This window comes from Sceloporus undulatus, chromosome 2, assembly GCF_019175285.1.
Source record: "Sceloporus undulatus isolate JIND9_A2432 ecotype Alabama chromosome 2, SceUnd_v1.1, whole genome shotgun sequence".
In the NCBI taxonomy this organism is placed as follows: domain Eukaryota; kingdom Metazoa; phylum Chordata; class Lepidosauria; order Squamata; family Phrynosomatidae; genus Sceloporus; species Sceloporus undulatus.
In genome coordinates, this window is record NC_056523.1 from 312,566,236 (window position 1) to 312,586,973 (window position 20,738).

Sequence of the window (20,738 nt, forward strand, 5' to 3'; positions counted from 1 at the left end):
TTAACCAGCTTCAAAACGGAGCTGAAGACCATCCTGTTCAGAGAAGCGTTCCCAGGCATTGCATAATTGTCACTTGCTTTTTGTTGTTCTTTTGTTGTCTGTTTTATTGAATCATTTCCTGTATTGCTATGTATTTTATATGTATTATCCTACTAGAGAGGCCCCTTCCCCACCACCTTTCCTTTCTCCTTTTGTGTCATTTCTTTTTAGATTGTAAGCCTGAGGGCAGGGGACCGTCCAATTAAAAAGATTGTATGTACAGCGGTGTGTAAATTTACAGCGCTTTATAAATAAAGGTTAATAATAATAATAATAATCTTAATATCCATTATGATGAGCTTTCTGCTTGATCTAAATAAAGGTACTGTGTTCAATGTCTTCCCATTCAGTGGAAAACTCAAGTAGACTGGCCTTAACTTTTTTATAGCACTCTGTTTACTCTTCTGTCACTTATTAAACCAGCACTTGAGACATGCAGTAAATAACTTCTGATATTAAATCCAACAAGAGCCCAGCAAATCCTTCTATTTAAGAGAGTAGGTTTGCAAATCATGAATTAGGAGAAATAAATGCTGGGCGAGTTTTAAAAAACAACCCTAGACACAGACATAAAAACACACAATTCTGTTGGTTATACAAAATACATAGTATGGATAATTGGGCTAGTGATTTGAGTGCTGGACTATGACTCTGGAGACTAGGGTTCAAATCCCTGCTTGATCATGAAAACCCACTGGATGACTTTGGGCAAATCACATGCTCAATTCCCAGAGGACCTTGTGATAGGTTTGCTTTAGGATTGCCATACGTCAGAAATAACTTGAACAACAACTGATTGACAGGTGCTTTTATTCAGTGCTGAAGTTTATTATGGGGTTGGCAAGAGTTGTTTGTGAATGTTGTATTGCATGTTGATATAGGTACAAAGTATGGTTTCTATGCTGCAATTTATGATTGGCCTTTTCTTGCCCCAAAGATATGTTCTGTGGCTTCCTCAGTTACTTGCTTTTAAACTACCTAGGTTTAGATGAGTCACTATCATCTTAAAAAGTTGCCTCACAGGATATTTACGAGCATGAAATGTTAGCAATGGTGATTCATTGTATTTTCTATCCTTTATCCTTTAAGGTAAGAGTTAGTTGTAAAAGCAAGTAGTATTTATTCCCAATTTTGTAAAATAATTTTATAGCAGCCAGAGACACTGTACAGTGTATTTATGCAGCAATCATTCTTGCAACAGTTATTATTTACTAACTATACTAATTTTCCTTTTAGATGCTATTCCCAGTGCTGATCAGATAAGGATAACACCATCGTTAAAAAGCCAAAGAGGATCAGTATGGACAAAAAGCAAATCAATATTTGAGTATTGGGAGATTGAAGTGACTTTTCGAGTCACAGGAAGAGGGCGAGTAGGAGCCGATGGACTGGTATGTGGAACAGTTACCTTTGCAAATCAATCAGTAGTACAATCTAGAGTGCCTAAAACTTAAATCTGAATGTTTCTGAACAGGCCATCTGGTTTACGGAAGGACAAGGCTTAGATGGTCCTGTTTTTGGAGCAGCTGACAACTGGAATGGTGTTGGCATTTTCTTTGACTCCTTCGACAATGATGCAAAGGTTAGTAGTGCAGAAAAATGTTTGATTTAGTGTCCATATTTTCATTCACACATTCATGTATATCTGTGTTTTAACATCTTATAAGGAAATGGTTCTCCTCTTCCTCCTCCCTCAGAGAGAGGCTCCAGGTGCCACCCTTGCCTTTCTGTTCCCCTCCAGGACAGAAAAGGTTTGGGAAGCAGAGAAGGAGGAGAGATCCAACTCTCACGTCCCCCCCTTTAGCAACTATCATGCCCCCTTGGGCATCCTGCCCCACCATTTGAGAACCACTGGGCCAAAGTGTTAACTTTGGTTCAAAGTCAATTATTGCCAGTCACAGAAACTTAGCACAAGGATCTGTAAGCATCTTCCTCAGTGTAGTAGTTCAAAGGATTAAGCTTTAAGAAGTACTTGGATTCTTGGAGATCATTTCACCAATTATATTGTTATTTTGTCCCTTGTTTCATGGTTGGGAATATATTTACAGAGGCAGAACACACAAAACTATTTTTTAAAATGTCAGTGTTGCTTTTTAAAAAGTAGTGATCTTCTTGTGTGCCACAGATAAATAAGAACATGGTGAATGCTTCCAAGGTATTACTGTAGTGAGCTAGGATTCTGCAGAATATCTGCACAGATAGCAGGGAATGCACTTTGTGCAAGATGCTTACAGAACAATGGAGATAATAAGGGTGTACCTCAGTGTGTTGAACAAGAATTATGCTTTTTCTCCTGATGAGCTAGAATGTAGAAGAACCCTGTTGGATCAGGCTAAAGGTCCATCTTAACCAGTGTTCTTCTTTCCATGCTGGTGGGAAACACCTATGGGAGGCCCAAAAATAGAGGTTAAGGTGATATCTTGCCCCACTGTTGGTTTTCCGCATGTGATAGTTAAGTGTGGTGCTGGCAGAGATTTAATATAAGCATTATGTCTGTGCAGAATAGGCTGATTAGTCTATTCCCCATGAATTTTTTGTCCCCTTCTATGCTGTTTACAAAACTGTTGTGGCTCTGATATTCATGGTTTTCAAAAAGTTTGTCATGATTCAGATTTTTAAAGCATGAGAATGTATTTGTGGGGGAATCAAAGTTTGAAGGAAACACATCTAAGGAGCTCCTTGTGTTGCAAAATTGCATCTGAGCAAGTGTGGCACAATGTAAATAATTTGGCAAATAGGCTTTATTCAGGTTTTTGATTTCTTTTTTCATTTCTTTTATTTGGAGATTTTAGTTACACTGTCTTACTCATTCTTGCCTTTGCTTTCTCTAAGCTGTTAAGTTTTACTTCAGTTTCCCTTTCTGAACAATGCCTATCTCTGTTGCCTGCATATGGGAAAGAAGTTGGCATTGTGTATTTTCTGATAAGATAGGCAAAATCTACATTGATTAGTGCATGTTATTATGGCTAGTTTGTGTTCTTCAAATCTGAACGTTAGAAAAGCATCATGCTTTCTACTTGAACAATCTTTGGGCATTGCTGAAGGAATTTCTGCTATCTAAATTTATTGTTAAGTCTGAGCTCACTTTTATTTTGATTTCCATTCTTCCTTAGAAAAACAACCCGGCAGTGATTATTGTTGGAAACAATGGCAAGCTTCATTATGACCATCAAAAGTAAGTTGTATGTTTGCCTAATGTCTGTTGTTCATTTACAGAAACAGATTTAGAAATGTATTTCTAATTTGGTTGAAAAGAGTATAACTGTATCCTGCCTAGTCCCAGAAAATTGCTGCACATTGTAAAAGGGATGAAAACAGACAGCATTACCTGTGCCTACTTACCTTGCGAGTCCCTTCCAGGGTCACCCATTCCTGGCATAGCAGATGAGTTTTCAGTTGACCTCTCCTCAAGCTCCCACTCTCCTTAACTTGCAGCATTAGTTCAGTTACCAGTATATATGTCTCTTGCCTCCCACTTGAGATCACCATTTCACTTACATTCCTCTGTCAACCCCTTAAACAGCATAATCCCACTTCCCCAAAGGTGGCAATATGTATTCTTTCTGGCTGCTTGCTCCTTCACCCTATCAGGGTACTCTTGTGAACCTTGTTGTCTGTTATTTTCCTGCCCACTAAAATTACACTGACAGTTCAAAGATTGTCTTGTTTGTCTTTGCAGTAGCAAAGGGGATGACCTCTCCTGCAGACTGGCACAGCTCTGTGTTGCAGGAGGGCAAATGGCCACCTCCCACACCGTGCATGTACAGCTGCTGTAATTACCAATGAATACCACAGCAGTGCTGTTCTTGAGGACATTTCAGTGTAATTCCCTACCCCCAAGAGATTACTTGCCTTGTTCTAAGGAAACTTGAGGATTGCCCACATAGCAATAGCATTTACATTTCTATACTGCTTCATACTGAACTAAGCACTCCCTAAGTGGTTTACAGTGTGTAAGCCAGTTGCCCCAACAAGCTGAGTACTCATGAAAGGATGAAAGGCTGAGTTGACCTTGGATTCCCTCAAGATCAAACTCACAATGTTGTGGCTTGCAGTACAAGCATTTAACCACTGTGTCACCAGGCTCCTGGTTTGAAAACCACTGCTTAGTACTGCATGTACTCTTTCTTACTGAAGCATGGCTAACAGTAACCATGTTTCCTCTTAAGCTTTCTTTGGTTTAACTTCTTTTGCCTGTCCCAGACTTAAACATGGTTCTAGTTTTATGGCCTGTGTGCTCTCCCCCAAAAACTGCTAACAGTGCTTATTCCATAGGTTTTTTCTCCTTGCTTTCAAGTTCGTATTTATTTCTTTTATTTTTTAAAGTGATGGATCCACGCAAGCTTTGGCTTCCTGTCAGAGAGATTTTCGTAACAAGCCTTACCCTGTTCGAGCAAAGATCACATACTACCAAAAGATACTGACGGCAAGTTTCTCTTTGTATACTGCCAAAAGCCACTGACTCTCAATTTCTTACTATGTACACATTTAAGACTTGACTCTAAATGTACTTATGGCTCCAAAGGTTCACATTATACTTTTGAAGAGGGGGGTGGAGTTTGAGCCAAATACAGGGTGTACTAGTGCTTGAAGACTGTGCAGTTTTCTCTAGTTTATTCTTTCAGTTTGTACTGCCAGTGCTTATATACTCAAGTTGTTGTGTGCCTTCAAGTAATTTCTTTCTTGGCAAGATTTGTTCAGAGGTGGTTTGTATTTGTCTTCCTCTGAGTCTGAGAGAATGTGACTTGCCCTAGGTCACCCAGTGGGCTTCCATGGCCAAGTAGGGATTCGATCTCTGGTCTCCAGAGACATCATCCAAAGCTCAAACCACTATGTATGCTGACTCTTTTATACAAACTTATATACTAAGAAATAACATGTTAGCTGGATGTCCATAATAGTGAAGAGTTAGTGTTTAAATTATAGATTTATCACTTATGTTAGAAAGCAATTAAGATGTGGAAATAAATATTTTTGTCTTTAGTTTCAAAATGAGGTTTTCATATAAAATGACATATGCTGAAAGGAGTGTAGTGGAGGGCTACATGTGTGATGTGGATGGATGGATGTGCATGCATGCTCCATACTTATAGCACATCCTTCTGTTTCTGTACAAGTGGATGTGAGTTGCAGATTTGATACATAATCATGGGAGTTGTAATCTAAGACATCGAAACGACACCAGGTTGAGCTGGACTGTGACACTGGACAGACGGGCGCTATAGGGCGCCCTCGTCAAGTGCAAGGGGTAACGCTTCCAGACGCCCTTCGCCCCTCGCACGTGATGAGGGCGTCAAAATGGTGGCACCCTGTACAGATGGGCGTCACCATTTTCACACAACGGACGCTTAGTGTCCACACGTCGTGCCAAAATGATGTTGTGAGCGTGCCATTGGCGCACTGCAGCGTCATGACGCCACAGAAAGAACCCACTTTTTGCGGGTTCTTTTTGCTGCGTGAGGAAGCTGCATGGTTTGTCCGCTGCAGCTTCCTCACGCAGCAAAACAAGGCGCAGGTAGACCGCCCTTTTTGGGAGGTCTGTACCCCGCCTATGTCATCTGCTTAATCTTAATCTAATGCCTGAGTGTGAAAAAGCCCTTGGAGTGTCACTGCCAGTTGGAGTCACATTGTTGACCTAGATAGACAGTTGGCTTTGTTCTTTGTAAGGCAGTTTCATATCTTTGCATCTCTTTTTGTAGGTATTTATAAATAATGGCTTTACTCCAGACAAAGAAGACTACGAGTATTGTGCCAAAGTAGAAAACATGGTGCTACCATCTCAGGGATACTTTGGAATCTCTGCAGCAACTGGTGGTCTTGCAGGTGATTTTAATACTCAAGATATACCCATCCTTCTTTTTTAAGGCATAATTTCTTTCCTTGGGTAAATCAGTAGTTGATACAATGTGAAATGCTTGCAAATTCAATAGCTGTATAAACAGCAACTGTGACTGGCACTAACTGATAACGTTTTTGGAAGGAATTAAGTGAACAGGATGTACAAGTTGAAGTTGCTGGACTGGCTGTTTCCTTCCAGTTGAATGACTGTGTAGTTCTTGGCACTTGAGTAACTGGTCCTGTTAAGAGAGAAGTGATTCATTTGTAAGAGCCTCTCTTCAAAAAGGAAGGTAATAAAATCAATAGCATTGTATCGGGAAGAATCTGTATATATAGTGTTATGTTGGCTTTTTTCAAGTACAGCACCGCTAGATACTGGTCTTAATTTATGGCAGTTTGCTGTGATAAGCTTTACCTCCAGAGGCATCCCTTGTAATGCTGGGATTCTCAGAGCTGCCATAGATGAATTCAGCAGATTGGGTATTCCCAGTGGAATTTGTCCTGTGAACAGCAGGTTTCCATGCTTCCCTAATGATAATGCAAACTGTTCTTGAAGGCTTTGGAAAAATGTTGTTGTCTACGACATCAGGGTAGAAGAGTGATTGGAGAAAATGCAAACCCAGAGTGCTTGGGCACATAGAATTTGTTGTGCTTTGGAACTAAGCCACGTTGCCTATTATTATTCCAATAGCTGTGCTGGTTAGAAGACACAGGTCAGAGGTACAGGAATTTGCAGTAAACACTATGGGGATCCAAAGCACAAAAGGTTCTGTTTGGGGCCTGTGCTTGTCTTTGAAAGTGCAGTGAACTCCTAATATCAGATTGTAAGCATGTGGACAAGTTCCTTCCTACTCCTATACAGCCTCTAGCAAATTTGGCCACGTCATGTGTAATCACTTCATAAGCAGTCAAGAATCTTACGGCATCTTAAACACAAACAGGATTTATTTCTCATAAAGTCTTGTGGACTGGAGCTGACACAGTGGGCTGCATTCCATAAGATTGTGCTGAATAAACATGTTGATTTTGAAGATGTCACAGGAGTCTTTGTCTTTGTTGAACCAGACTAACATGGCTACCTTCCTGGCAATAGTTGAATTGCTTTGAACTTATCAGCCTTCTTAGCTCCAGTCTTTTGCCTGCTGTAGCAAATGGGCATAGCTAATTTATGCAGTGGTTTATTATTGATGGCATCATCCCACTCCGCCTTACCCTGGAGGTAATGTTTGTAGCTTGCAGATGTGAAAGACTCCAACCCCCTTCCCTTACTGCTCTCAGCAGTTTAGTAATTGGGCCTGGTGCTGAGCAGAGAAGTGCCATATGGCTACCATGACACTCTCTTCTTCCACCACCCCAAGCCTTTGGGTCCCTGGTCCCACTGTAACATCCACCTGTGATGCTACATTGGGAGTTGAAGCTCCAAGACATTTGGCAAAAGACAAGAGAGCTACTGTACCCCTCTGATCTGCTACATATCTATTAAATGGCAGGTTGTCATAGTAGTCTTTTTTAAAATAAAATCAGACACCTTGGCATTTGCCCCATTACTTTATATTTTGGTGCCAAGCCTTACAGTACATACACCTTGATGTCCTCAAGTGGGGACAATCACACAATGGGCCAGGTGAAAGCACACTTGCTTTTATATTGACATGCTTTTCTACTGTGTTAGGACAAGAGGAACTCATAACTTAATATGTTTGGGATTTTTATCCAGATGACCATGATGTCTTGTCTTTCCTGACTTTTCAGTTGACGGAGCCTGGCAAAGAAGTGGTATGCATCTTGTTATACTATTGCAGTTATTTGAAGTGCTCTTACTCATGAGCATTCTCCCCCCCCCCCCCCATCTCTACCCTGAGGCTACAGAGGCAAGGGCATTGTTTGCCGCTCTAATGCTTTCATGTGACAGTAACCACATGAGGGTTTGTTGCCCAAGTAAAACTGCTTCTGGATGTCAGTAGGGTATACCTGAGGGCTTTGTGGAAAAAAGGGGTTTTTTTTTTCCATTACAGAATGTCATAATACTGAGTAAAATGGGTTCTCCTTTCAGTGAACTTTACCAATTTGTACTAATTATAATGTAGTGCTACACAGTGCAATGCTGATTCTAATGTAATGATGCTTAGTTTTGGGAGAGGGAAGATAGCAACACATCAGTTAAAATAGAATTTGGATATTACATTCATGAATGCAGTAGCTTCCAAGTAGTAGCTTGTGACATACTACTTTTAAAATCATTCATCTGAGGGTTTTTTAAAATCTAAATTTGGCCTAGCCAAACACACAGTTCTTAAAAATGCAATTTGTGCATTTTTCTAAGAGAATTGTTAATGAGAATAAGACGCAGAACTTGGTGTAGTAGTTTTTCTTAACTGAAGCAGAATATAAGGGTGTGGTCTTCTACATGTGGCATCTTCCTATACAGTCTGAATGATTCAGCAATGGTAAGATAAATTGTCTGGATTGATAAGTAGTGAGTGGATGCTTGTGTGAGGACAGACCATGGAGAATTGGCATATGAAGAAGAATTTGATTATGTAAAAAAAAAAATACTATCTCTTGTCTTTCTAACCCAAGAAGGAAATGGTCTTTCTGGAATTAGACTTGTATGAGAAGGAGAGTAAGAACAGCTTTCATGCTAGGCAAAAGATTTATCCAAAGGTAGGCAACTTCTGCAGATGTAAATAAATTATTATTATTATTAATTATTATTATTATACCATTGGTCTCACCAGCTGTAGCCAGGGATAATAAGATAATAAGCCCAGCAACATCTGAAGGACCACATGTTTTCCATCCCTCATCTGAAAAATGGACTGCATAGACCAGTGGTTCTCAACCTTCCTAATGCCGCGACCCTTTAATACAGTTCCTCATGTTGTGGTGACCCAAACCCATGAAATTATTTTCATTGCTACTTCTGTAATTAAATAGGTGTTTTCCAATGGTCTTCGGCGACCCCCATGAAGGGGTCCCGACCCACAGGTTGGGAACCACTGGCATAAACTTTAAAAAGTTACGTTTAGAGTAGGTGCCCGACTTCTTCCCCCCCCCCCCCCATCTCGACCTTGAGGCTACAGAGGCAAGGTCATTGATTGCCGCTCTAATGCTTTCATGTGACAATAACCACATGAGGGTTTATTGCCCAAATAAAACTGCTTCTGGATCTCAGTAGGGTATACCTGAAAGTGGCAATAAATTTTTGGGTACCTACTTAAATAATTTTCTTTCAAAATTGGTTTTAAAGCCTCCAGCTGATACAGAAATCCCTGAAAAAGACAAAGAGAAGTATCAAGAACAGTTTGAGCATTTCCAGCAAGAGCTGGACAAAAAGAAGGAGGAATTTCAGAAGGAGCATCCTGATGTACAAGGGCAGCCCAGTAAGTGGCCTGGTGACGGACTTAACTGGGGATGGTGGTGGAGGTGGAGCTGGGAAGGCAAAACTCAGATTTGCTTTCCTGGTGTTACTTTAATCTTTATTTGAATCTGAGTGAATATGCATCTTATAATGTCTGCATGAGAAATGGCTGTAGAAATTTCTGAAGCTCCAGAGTTAGCACTTTGGGAGCCCTATGAAATTGTAGTTTATAGCACAGCACAACATTATATGAACTCCAGGTATAATTGGTTATCTCCTTGTAGCTTTATTCCCATTCTCTATTGCCCAATTTATGTAGAACATTCTGAAACTTTGGGTTAATAATTCTAAAAGACTGGGAGCATTTTCCTTGCTTGCAGTTACACAAACTCTCATCAGATGCCTCCCCTTGCTGTCTGAACATGGGAGGACGAAATATTTCATGTGATACTGTAAGGCATTAGAAGCTAACAAATCAGACATAATTCAGGATAGCATTTGTGGTAGATCTTTCAGCCAGTATCCTGTATCAAGAAGTTGGTGTGTAACTTTGCAGCAATGGAGTTCTGTGATGATTGTGCATTAGTGAAATGCAGCACTGTGCAGCTGAGTGTGCAAACAAATGTGTAATGCACAGTTATGGTCAGTGGACATTTACACTTCAGTGTGCAGTGCCCATCTGCATGTAAATACAGAATGGACCATATGTTCAGTTCTGCTTTTTGCAACTGTCAGTTGAATATAAACATGCTGTTTCCCAAAAAGAATAACCACATGTGTAAGGAAATTTATCCATGCATAATTCACAAACAGGATGCCAGCTTGTATGATAAGATTAAATATACATTTAGTATAGTGTAAATATTTTTCAGTGGTGTTATCTTGGATCCTTCAGTTGTGCAATGGTATTGGAGTGTTGTTGCACAGTGGTTGATCATCTCCCCACACATCAATCAGGTCAAGTGCTGTTTTTGAATGGGATTGCACTGTTGAGCATAGATATTTCTCGAGCTTTGTTCGTTCTTTCGTGTTGTGTGTTGGGAGCACCTTCCTATTAAATTAGCATGTTGAATGGGTATAAATGCTGTCACATTGTGAGCATTTAAATGCTTGAGTGGGAAGTGATAGCCATATTGGTGAATTAGTTGTGATCAACCAAGAACATATAACTAGAATGTCCATTTTCTTCTTAGCGGAGGATCTTTTTGAGACGGTCAGTGATCGTGAGCTAAGGCAAATCTTTGAAGGCCAAAACCGAATACATCTTGAAATAAAGCAACTCAACAGGCAATTAGACATGATTCTGGATGAGCAAAGAAGATACGTCTCTTCATTGACAGATGAAATTTCCAAAAGAGCACCTGGTGTTCCAGGGCAGGTAGTGAAACACAATCTTGATGTGTGTGTATCTCTCACAGTTATCACAATACTTACCTTTGCCATTCTTCAGCAGTGCTATTGATGGTGTGTGTGTTTGTCTTTTTACTTAAGGTCTCTCAGCAAGGACTTGAAACTTTTGCAAAAACTCAGGAGGAGGTCCTAAGACAAGTTGGTGAAATGAAGTAAGACCACATGTGTGAAAAAGGACATAACAGCCCAGTTATTTCTTATTTCATACTGCATGATGTAGGTACAGGTTGAGACTTCCTTATGTGGAATTCCTAAATCTGAAATATTCCAAAAACCAAAAGCTTTTTCGTGAGTGACTGAGACAGTGGCACCTTTATTTTCTCATGATTCAGTGTGCACAATGTACAACATTATAAACCTATTTTATAAAATTACCTTCAGGCTATACATACAAGGTGCATATGTATTTTGTACTTAAACTGGGTCCCATCTCCAAGATACATCTTTATGTATGCATATGGAAATACAAGTATTCCAAAATACTTCTGGTCCTAAGCATTTCGGATAAAGGAGACTCAACCTGTTGAAAGCTGTTACTGGTATGAAACTGTGTAAGTAAGTAGAACAGCTCTAAAAGATAATAGAGAATTTCTTAATAAAACTGCTCATTATAATTCTTCCTTATTACCTTTTAGTTTTAAAAAAACTTCAAAGTTTTTTGAACTTCTCTTTGAGTTTAGAAGTCTAATCTTCCAATCTGTATTCTAGTCAAACAAGTAAAACATATTTACAGAGTACTATTAATAACAACAGATATTGTTTTACACTACAATATGATAAAGATCATGTAAGTTCTTTGTGACCTTGGGCAAGTCGCACTCTTAGCTACAGAGGATGGCAATGGCAAACCCCCTATGAAGAAATTTGCCAAGAAAAACCCTGTGATAGGATTGCCATAAATCAGAAATGATTTGAAGGGAAATAACAAAAATAAAAAGTGTAATCCTTCAAAACCAGCAATCTTGTAAGTAGAATCATGGCTTACTGTAGAACATTGCTTGTTGATTCTAGGAAAGAGTTTGGGATGATGACCAGTATGAGTTCTAGCTGCTTCATATCTGCAGTGCTGTTTTCCATGGTATCTGTTCAGCCTTGCCTATGTGTCCTACACTTGTACAGAATTAGATTCAGAGCATTATGGAGTTTAGGTAGTAGGCTGCAGCGCCTTCCTTCCTCCCAGATGCATTTCCTCTTTGTTTATTGTTTATTCTGATTGTCACATTACTAGGGGCCCAGTTATGGAGAAGATCTTAAGATAAGAAAGTGTGTGAATTTCTCGTGTTGCTCCAATACTTATTTGCAGTGCTAGGTGGAGGAACAGTGTTAGGCCTTGTAGTAAAGTGTAGGAAATGTCTTGGGATCTTTGTATAACGGTTCTGAACTATGGCGCGTTACAGATCTCCCAAAAGCGGGCGGTGTGCCGCCGCCGTCATTAGCTGCGCCGAGAAGCCCCAGCGGCCAGACCGCGAGGCTTCCCGTCGCAGCTAAAAAGAAGCACCGAAATGGTGCTTCTTTTTGGCACCCGGAAGTGGCACCGCGGCGTCACTTCCGCTGTGCGATGTCCGGACGCTGTGCGTCCGAGATGTAAAGATGGCGGCGCCCGTGTGAACGGGCGCTGCCATTTACTACGCACTCCGCGCGTACTGGGACGGGGCCGGTTAGGAAGGTAAGACGTTTCCTAACCCTAGTACGCCTCTTCCTAACCCTAGTACGCACGGAGCACGTACTAAATGGCGGTCTGTAACACGCCTAAGATGTTTACCGATATTAATAGTTCAAGGACAACGCCTTCAGTATACCTAAGTAGGTCAGCTTTTATAGAATAAAGATTATAGAATGTACTTCTGTTTTCATCCATGTTTTTTGGAGACAGCTTTCGTTTTAATATTCTTCACAAATCTTTGTAGTGGAAAAGTAAATTAGATTTCCTTGTTAACATCAGAAGCTTGCCCTTTTAGTGACTACTTATTAAGAAAGCTTTTCCATAACATAATCTTAATATTTTCATCTTGAGATTAAAGAATGTCTTGTAGTAGATAAAAAACAAAAACAAATGAACATCCCTCTGTCTTTTGGGTCATCTCTGGAACGAAGAGACTTATTGTCCATGTAATTTGTCATGTCAAGATCTGAATGTTTCCTAATCACTTTGTAAGAATAGACTTCAGACTTACATAGTCAACTGGAGAAGGTTGCTTTTGTGTCTTTTATAAAGAGATTGTTTAACTGCAGTGCCCTCCATCAGTTATTTACCATCCCTAAATTCTTAATTTTTTTCATTCATTGGTATCAAATGATAGTATTTTTATGGAGTTAGCTTTTGTAATTGACAAGTAAATACTGTAAGTTGTTTGATTTACTCTAAAATGTATTCTTAAACTATGCTATTCCTTGCAAACATGTAACAAATTAAATTGTTCCTCAACTGTATACACTGGCAAATAAACATTGCCTGTAAAACAATGGTAACCAACAGGGAAGAACAAAAAAGTAATTTTTGTTTCAGTAAATTTTGAACTTTGATCACTGGCACACTTGGCCTGTTACAGCATAGATTCCTCTAAAATTAGGATTTTGAATTTTAATAAGGTTTAAGAGCCACTTCTGATTAATTTTAATGTGTGCTTCTTCATATGGTTATTTTAAAAAGCCCCTTCAATCTATGTGTGCAAATGAAGTCTCGCTTATATCCAATGGCTAGTTCTAGCTAGAGTAGATATATTCAGTCATTTGTTAAAGAATAAATCAATACTTTGTAAACTTCAGTGAACCAGTGAATCTACTCTAATTGGAACTAACAACTGGTTTTGGGCCACCCTTTTTTTTGAATTATCACTACTATACATTAGTATCTGCAACTCTTCCCTCCTAACAGTGCCTACTTAACTTCAGCACATTGTTGTTGTTGTGCACTTTCAAATTATTTCTGACTTATGGCAACCCCAAGGCAACCCTACATGGGTTTTTCTTGGCATGTTTCTTCAGAGTGAGTTCGTTATTGCTGTCCTCTGAGGCTGAGAGACTGTGACTTGCCCAGGGTCACCCAGTGGGTTTCATGATCATAGTACCGTAATATTTAAGCAATGTTTATTGTATGTTTTTGGTATTTACAGGAAAGTAGTGATTGAATGTGTTCTAGTTACTTAGATGTTACAACTGTGATTATTATATGGCTGAATAAAGAGCTTTACTAAAGACTGCAGACTATGGCACTAAACAAAGAGTTGCAGTTAAACCACCTTTGTCCAAAGAGAGTTTAAAACAAATTACTAGAACAAATTTGGAAAATAGACATTGATTATTCTGTTAACAGTAAAAGGATTACAGTTCAGATGCTGATATTCAACTAATCCTCTTTGCAACTGGGAAGAGGCATCATAAGAAGAAGAAAAATATAAGAACATATTAACAGTCATGCTTGCTTCCCTTATCCAATCACTTTATATTTGTAATATCACCAGTTACAGCATCTGCACCTTTTATGGCTTTAATTTTCTTTTCTGGAAGAGCAGAAAGGAATTTATGCCGAGATAATACTACACATTGCATTGATGTGTGCAGGAAATGAATTTGCCATGTAAGAGGTAATCATGATCCATAGGTCTTAAAGCTTCTGTTATCCCTAAAACATAGTGAGGTTGTTTTGTTGTCTTGAAGGAGATTTCAGATTCTTTCAAATTATGATATTATTTAAAGCTATGGAAGATTCGGATTCAAATCATTAAATTCAGTCGTCTGCTTTTTTTTTTTTTTTAAAGAATAGAAATTTGTGCCTAGAGGGATTAAGGCTCCAGTCCTATACAGGGACTTACTTCTGAGTAGAGGAAAAGTAGATTGCCTTGAGAGAGCTGAAATAATTTGACAAATCAAATTGAGTGATGTGGACAGATTTATTAGATTTTGACCGGATCCCAGGAAAGTGTATTGTGTTTTTTTTAATAGGCATTGTCCTGAAAGTAAGATGGATCCTGTTGGAACACTCTTCCCTACTATAGCCTCCTCTTTCAGATATGTTGGGGAATAGTGTACTATAGAGAAGCAGTTGCCTACTGGTCAGGCCTGGGATCTTATTCCACTGTGCCTTGATTTGGGACAGGTCTTGGATCAGTTTTCCACACTCAGTGATCATAGCACAGGAGATTTTGGTAGATTCTACTTTTTAATTGGGTTGCTTTGAATGAGAGAGTACTGACGCTTGATTGTGACCACTGATGTACTCCCTTAAGATATAAGAAGAAACCCACCCCATCTGACCAAAGGCCTGTCTAGTTCAGCATGCTGTCTACACAAGGCCAACCAATTACCTGTCATAAAACTGCAAGCAGGATAGGTCCAAGAGAGAATTCTTCCGTATGTGATGTCCTGCAGCCAGTTTACAGAGGCATATTCTGGTATCCTGTGAATCAGCTCATGGGCAAAAGGGTCTCTTAAGTCTTTTTAAATCTTAGTTAAGGATGTCAAATTATGGTTCTTCAGTACTTCATCTACCTCACAATTGACTATGGGACTATACAGACCATCCCTTTGGGGTGGTCTGCAGCCGCCCCTTTACTGGCCAGATCAGGGCTGCAGCAACCTCATGCCATGGCCCCGATCCAGCCTCCGGAGAGCACAAAAAGGAGCTGCAGAAAGCGGCTCCTTTTCCCACCCTCCAAGGAATGCCATAGCCAGGGCAGAGCAGCTTTATGATGCCCCTTCAGTGCTTCATCATGTGGATGCAGCACCAGAGAGGCATCATCATGGCATACACTGTGTGGGCTGACGTGTGCCAAAATGGCGCCCTGATGGCAAGGTGAGGGCACGCAACGTGCGGACACTGCACCCTAACTCCATCCATTGGCTGGCACAAAGTGCTGGTCTATTGAGCCTCTATGTTAGCTAGAGCTGATGCGATTTGAAATATAGCATCTAGAGAGCCACAAATTATTTATTCCTGCTCTAAATCAACAGTCATGCTCCTAACAGCTTTTCTGAGCAATTCACTAGATTTACTGAAAGGTGGGGATGAGCAACTGAGAAGCTTAAAGGCATTCAGGCATGGTGCTTGTTATACTCCAGCCAGAGCCCTTTCCCTGGGTCTCTCCTCATCTTTCTTTAAACCCATTGGTCTTCTTAGATATGGGATACAAATAGAGCCAGTGGAAGGCTTTTTTATTGTGTTAGTTTTCCAATCTTGGAAAGGCTTCAGATCCCTTTAACTTCACTTTAAAAGTAAATAAAAGATGGCGAGTCTTGGCTTGTAACAACCAAGAGTTGTTGGTGCTGAAAACTGGTTTTTTTTTTCTCCCCCCCCCCCCCCCAGAAATTCCGTGGGAGAAGCCCTGAGGCTAGTCAGTGGTATTCAACATGCTGGGTCAGCTGGTGGAGTTTATGAAACAACCCAACACTTCAATGACATCAAGGAGCATCTTCATGTAGTAAAGAGGGATATCGAACATCTAGTCCAAAGAAATCTGGTACTGTAATATGAATCTAATGTTCAAATAGTTCAGCTCATTGGTTCCACGTGTTGTGATTCCATAAGTCACCTTAAAGCAGGGCTGTTCCAACACATTTTGGTACCGGAGACAGAAGAGAAGTCAAATGAGCCTGTAGAGACAGGCCAAAATAAAGCTGCTTCTTTGAAAGTATGCTGTTTAAATGATGCATGCGTCCTAAGAGGCCAGAAGCTGTGTCAAAGCTGTGGTCCAGTCTTTAGGACTGGAACGTGGCTTTGGATGACTTCTGGCCTCTTAGGACGCATGCATCATTTAAACAGCATATATCCAAAGTGACCCGAAGCAGCTTTATTTTGGCCTGTCTGTATGGGCCCAAATGGCTCCTCCCTCTGCCCCCACAGTTCATTGTGCCGAAGCTTAGAGGAATAGATTTGGATCCTACCTCAGTACTTACAACAAGATATGTTAATGGCATATGTAACATATGCAGGCTCTGTCTTCCCAGAAAGGGAAATAGCTAGTAGTTGAGCAACAACAGTGAGGAATTTGCTGCTGCTGACTTCAAGCAGCCATCTCACCCCTCCTGGAATGCTTTCACACTATAGCACTATCATTCTACTTTAACTGCTCATGTTTGCATCCCAAGGTTGGATCCCAAGGTTTGTTGTTTGCAGAGACATGAGTGTTCTTTGGCTGAGAATGTTAAATACCCCCCGATTTGATTGCAAACTTTTCCCATTCCCTTCCTTATCCATGCTCCCAGATAACATCAGAAAGCTTTGTATGGATGCTATCTGGATGTACCAGAAATTCTGTGGAAGGCAGATTCTGTGACCCTGCAGTCTCCCCATATCTGGCATGATAATCTGTAAGGTCTTTTCTCAAAACCATCTGCAGGGAAAGAGTTGGTATAGACATGTCTGTGTACTGCAAGGTGGGCAGATAATGGATTCAGAACACTATTGGTTTTGCTTTTAGAGGGCAACATGCAGTCCCTAATGTTGTGTCAAGGGTCCTTGCAAAACTGAGAATCTGTGTTGTGTTGGTGTGCTGACTTTGCCTTTTGCTAGGGCTTGTTGTCTTCTGTGTTTCTTCATGTATTTCACTCTGAAATTTAATCAGATTAAATATTAGTTGCATTTTTCTTATATGGAAACAAAGAAATACATGCTGAATTTTCAAATATGTCCTTTGAAAGAAATATTTACTGAGTTTATTCCTGCTGAAAATTCATTACTGCCATCTTGTTTTCTAGCCATCAAATGAAAAACCTAAATGTCCAGAGCTGCCACAGTTTCCATCTTGTTTATCTACAACACATTTCTTCATATTTGTAACAGTCCAAACGTTATTATTCATTGGTTACATCATGTATAGGTAAGCAACTGTTTTGAAAGTATTTTGCAAATGGTTGTAGTGTGGCAGAGTAGATTTGATTTAGTAGCTCACAAGTGTGAATCAGTGCTTCAGAAGCAGGCATCAGTAGTTGTGGTGCATCATAAATTGTCTCTGGATTATACAAGTTGAAATAATGGTAGGCTTTTCCAGTCACTGTAGGAAGACTGATTCACCCTGTCTTTAGTCATTAATTCATTTGTTCAGTTAATATCCTTTCTTTCTCCCAAGAATGGGAATCAAGGTGGCTCAAAATCAAATTGAATAAAATTAAAGCATAATAGAGAAAAGCATAACAAATTTAAGACATCATTTAAGAATACACAAGTGAAGAAGAAGAAAAAAACCACAATGACCATTCTGCAATAAGTGATGTCATCTGCCAAAGGCTTACCAGTATATATTCAAAGGGTTTTTTTTTTTCCTGCTGGTGCAATTGGTTAAGTTATACCTTGGTAGCCAGCCAAAACCTGTTTCTACTATCCACCCGGCAGGGTCTTATACATTGCCTTGTGTTCCTTGAAGGAAAGGCAGCATAGGCTCGATTTAACCGGGCGCCATGAGGCGCCCCGTCACGTGCAACGCCCCTTGTACGTGATGGGGGCGTAAAAATGGCGACGCCCTATACACATGGGCGCTGCCATTTTGATGTGAAGGACGCCTAGCATCTGCACATCTCGGCGCCTTCATGATGCCGCAAGTGCACCATTGGCGCCTTGCGGCATCATAATGGCACCGCAGAAAGAAGCTGCTTTTTGCAGCAGCTTTTTGTTGCGTGAGGGAACTGCATGGTTTGTCCACTGCAGCTCCCTCGCATAACAAATGAGGGCAGTCTGTATCCCGCCATAGAGATGCAAACAATAATCAAATAATGTAATTGTGCTTTTTTCACATTACTTGGAGTTCCTTAGAACAGAGCTACTCAAATTGATGGTCAGTGGACCATTGCCAGTCCTTGGGCCATGTATTGCTAATCTCTAGTTTTCAGGAAAGAAAGAAACTGGAAGCCAATGGATGCAAATATGATACCAGTTCTTGCCATATTGGGGGTAAAAACATTAGATCTCTCATATCGGATAGCTTAACATTCACTACTGCAGAAGGCCAGTTTGGCTAGAAGGTGAACCTTGGACTCCCTGAGATCTGATCTGGAGTAGTCAAGGTGGACAGAAATAGCAGGAAAGAGAAAATATAAACCATCTTTCCCCAGAACTGAAGAGCTTCTGGACTACAATTCTCATTACTACTAACTAACATGGCAGTGGTAAGATATGATGGGGTATGAAGTCCAATACATTTGGAGGGTGCCAGCTTGGGAAAGCATCAATTTTCCAAGGGCACCTTTAAAAGAGAGAGGACTGTATAAGGTCTGCCATGCCCCTAACTGTTGTTTTCAAGATTAAGATGGAGAGCAAGTTGAGAGATCAGTTTTAGAACGAAAATGGTTGTCAGAGAAAGATGTAAGCACCAACCTTTTCCAACAAAAGTCCTCCTTCCAAAGTTGTATCAGGCAGTCACGTGCAGCTATAAAGCAACATTTAGTTTTCCCTAAAGAATACAAACCTAGTGGCTGTTCTGAAACCAGTCTCTTTGTTCAAAGAGTGAGTGAAATAATTTTGAGAACTTAAGTGCTGGTATTCATCACCTAGAGATCTGTAGTCAATTCAGTTGCATCAGATTATGCTGCAGTTGTTTATTTGTCTCCTGTAAAGAGACTGGGTCTAGTCTTAGTTCTAGTAGAAGATGCTTAGACTAGGGCCATACTATTTAGCCTAATATTCAAACTCTTCCTCATTAAAAAGGAGACACCTTCTATGTGACAGCAGTATCGAAGGAAGAGAGACCCTGGCAGATTCTGAGACAAATCTGACATTAGAAAAGTAATTTTAATAGAAAAAACAGTTACAGAACATTTCAATCTTTCTGAATATTCTTTCCTCAGACTGCCAGCATGCTTGAACAAAAAAAGGAGAGAGTGGGGAGGAATTTAAAGGCTTATTGGAAAGGACAGCTGGATTAGGATATATCTGCAGTCCATTAGCAGTGCATTGAATAGAAACAATGGTTTCTTGGCACACCACATTGCACTAGGGTGGGCAAAATATGGCCCATGTACTGCACGATACATGGCTCCCAGGGTCGTTTTTGTAGCCCACAAGGCTCTCAAGGTAAGGGAGAAACAAATCATTTTGCTCAAAAAGCCTTCTAGGGACGTGGAAGACATTTCCAACATGTTTGGAGGCTCCACACCTCTCTTGGGAGCAAGCAAAATTTTTGAGATTCTGATTTTGCCCCACAGTGCCCTCTAGGAAATGTGGGAGCATTTCCACCACATTTTGGGCCCAATCCAGGCCAATTCAGGCCCAAGAGAGACCTTTTTTGAAACAAGAACTGAATAGGATGTGACTTCTGCTCACTTGCTCTTGTAAAAATAGTGGCTTCTCCTTGGCCTAAAATGGCTCAGGGAGGCCCCTCAAAATGGTGAAAAGCCTCCTTTGTTCCCTAGAGGACAGGAGTTCATTTTTGTGTGAGAGAGAAGAAGCATCTGCAGCAGGGGGTATAGCCCTCCAGGGTCTCCCAGAAGTGTCCCCGTCTCCTTCCACAGTTGCCTGCTCTTGCATTAGACGGACATTTCTATATATAGGCTCTCTCTCTCTCTCTCTCTCTGTGTGTGTGTGTGTGTGTGTGTGTATGTGTGTGTGTGTGTTTAAATGCTTATTTATGTTAGTATGCAAAACCTCTATCCCATTTTTGTACTGCTTTGTACAACCATTGTTAAATGGAAGACAGTTTGGAAACAGTTCAGTGACAGAAATTGAAGACACTTTGGGAAAAATCATTGACACAGAACACATTCACACAAGTCCTTGTTGGAATCATCAATTCTATACCAGCTGAGCCATTTGCCAGTGCATTTCTAGACCAAGTGCAAGTTTTGACCTGTAAAGCAATATGTAAACATAGCTACGTCATTTAAAGTTAGGTTATGAACTTTCCCCTGATCAGTGATTCGCAACTTTGGTTTTTCAGATGTTTTGGACTCCAGCTCCCCAGATTCCTGATGGTTGGTGTCTAGGGCTTCTGGGAATAGAAGTCCAAACCACCTGGAGGACTAAAGTTTGGGAACCACTGCCTTGGATTAACATTACATTCAAAGAGTCTATTTGTTTGCTTGCCATTAAGTTAGGCAGTTACTAGAGACAGAGCCTTCTCTGTGGCGCTCCCTGATTTTAAGTGCTCTTTTTCAAGAGACACAC

The 20,738-nt window shown here is 40.4% G+C and overlaps 1 protein-coding gene across 2 annotated transcripts in view; it reads left to right on the forward strand.

The window, feature by feature from the left end:
- LMAN1 (lectin, mannose binding 1) overlaps positions 1-20,738 on the forward strand; it is a 29,694-nt gene that overhangs the window by 5,863 nt on the left and 3,093 nt on the right. Inside the window, exons 2-13 of one of the 2 annotated variants that reach the window (XM_042453917.1) lie at positions 1,276-1,430; positions 1,514-1,621; positions 3,153-3,214; positions 4,366-4,465; positions 5,739-5,862; positions 7,595-7,653; positions 8,458-8,541; positions 9,128-9,260; positions 10,432-10,616; positions 10,730-10,800; positions 15,951-16,104; positions 17,342-17,463. In XM_042453917.1, coding sequence (XP_042309851.1) covers positions 1,276-1,430; positions 1,514-1,621; positions 3,153-3,214; positions 4,366-4,465; positions 5,739-5,862; positions 7,595-7,653; positions 8,458-8,541; positions 9,128-9,260; positions 10,432-10,616; positions 10,730-10,800; positions 15,951-16,104; positions 17,342-17,463 — 1,357 coding nt within the window. The remainder of the gene's footprint in view (positions 1-1,275; positions 1,431-1,513; positions 1,622-3,152; positions 3,215-4,365; positions 4,466-5,738; positions 5,863-7,594; positions 7,654-8,457; positions 8,542-9,127; positions 9,261-10,431; positions 10,617-10,729; positions 10,801-15,950; positions 16,105-17,341; positions 17,464-20,738) is intronic. The other variant, XM_042453918.1, reaches the window with a different exon arrangement.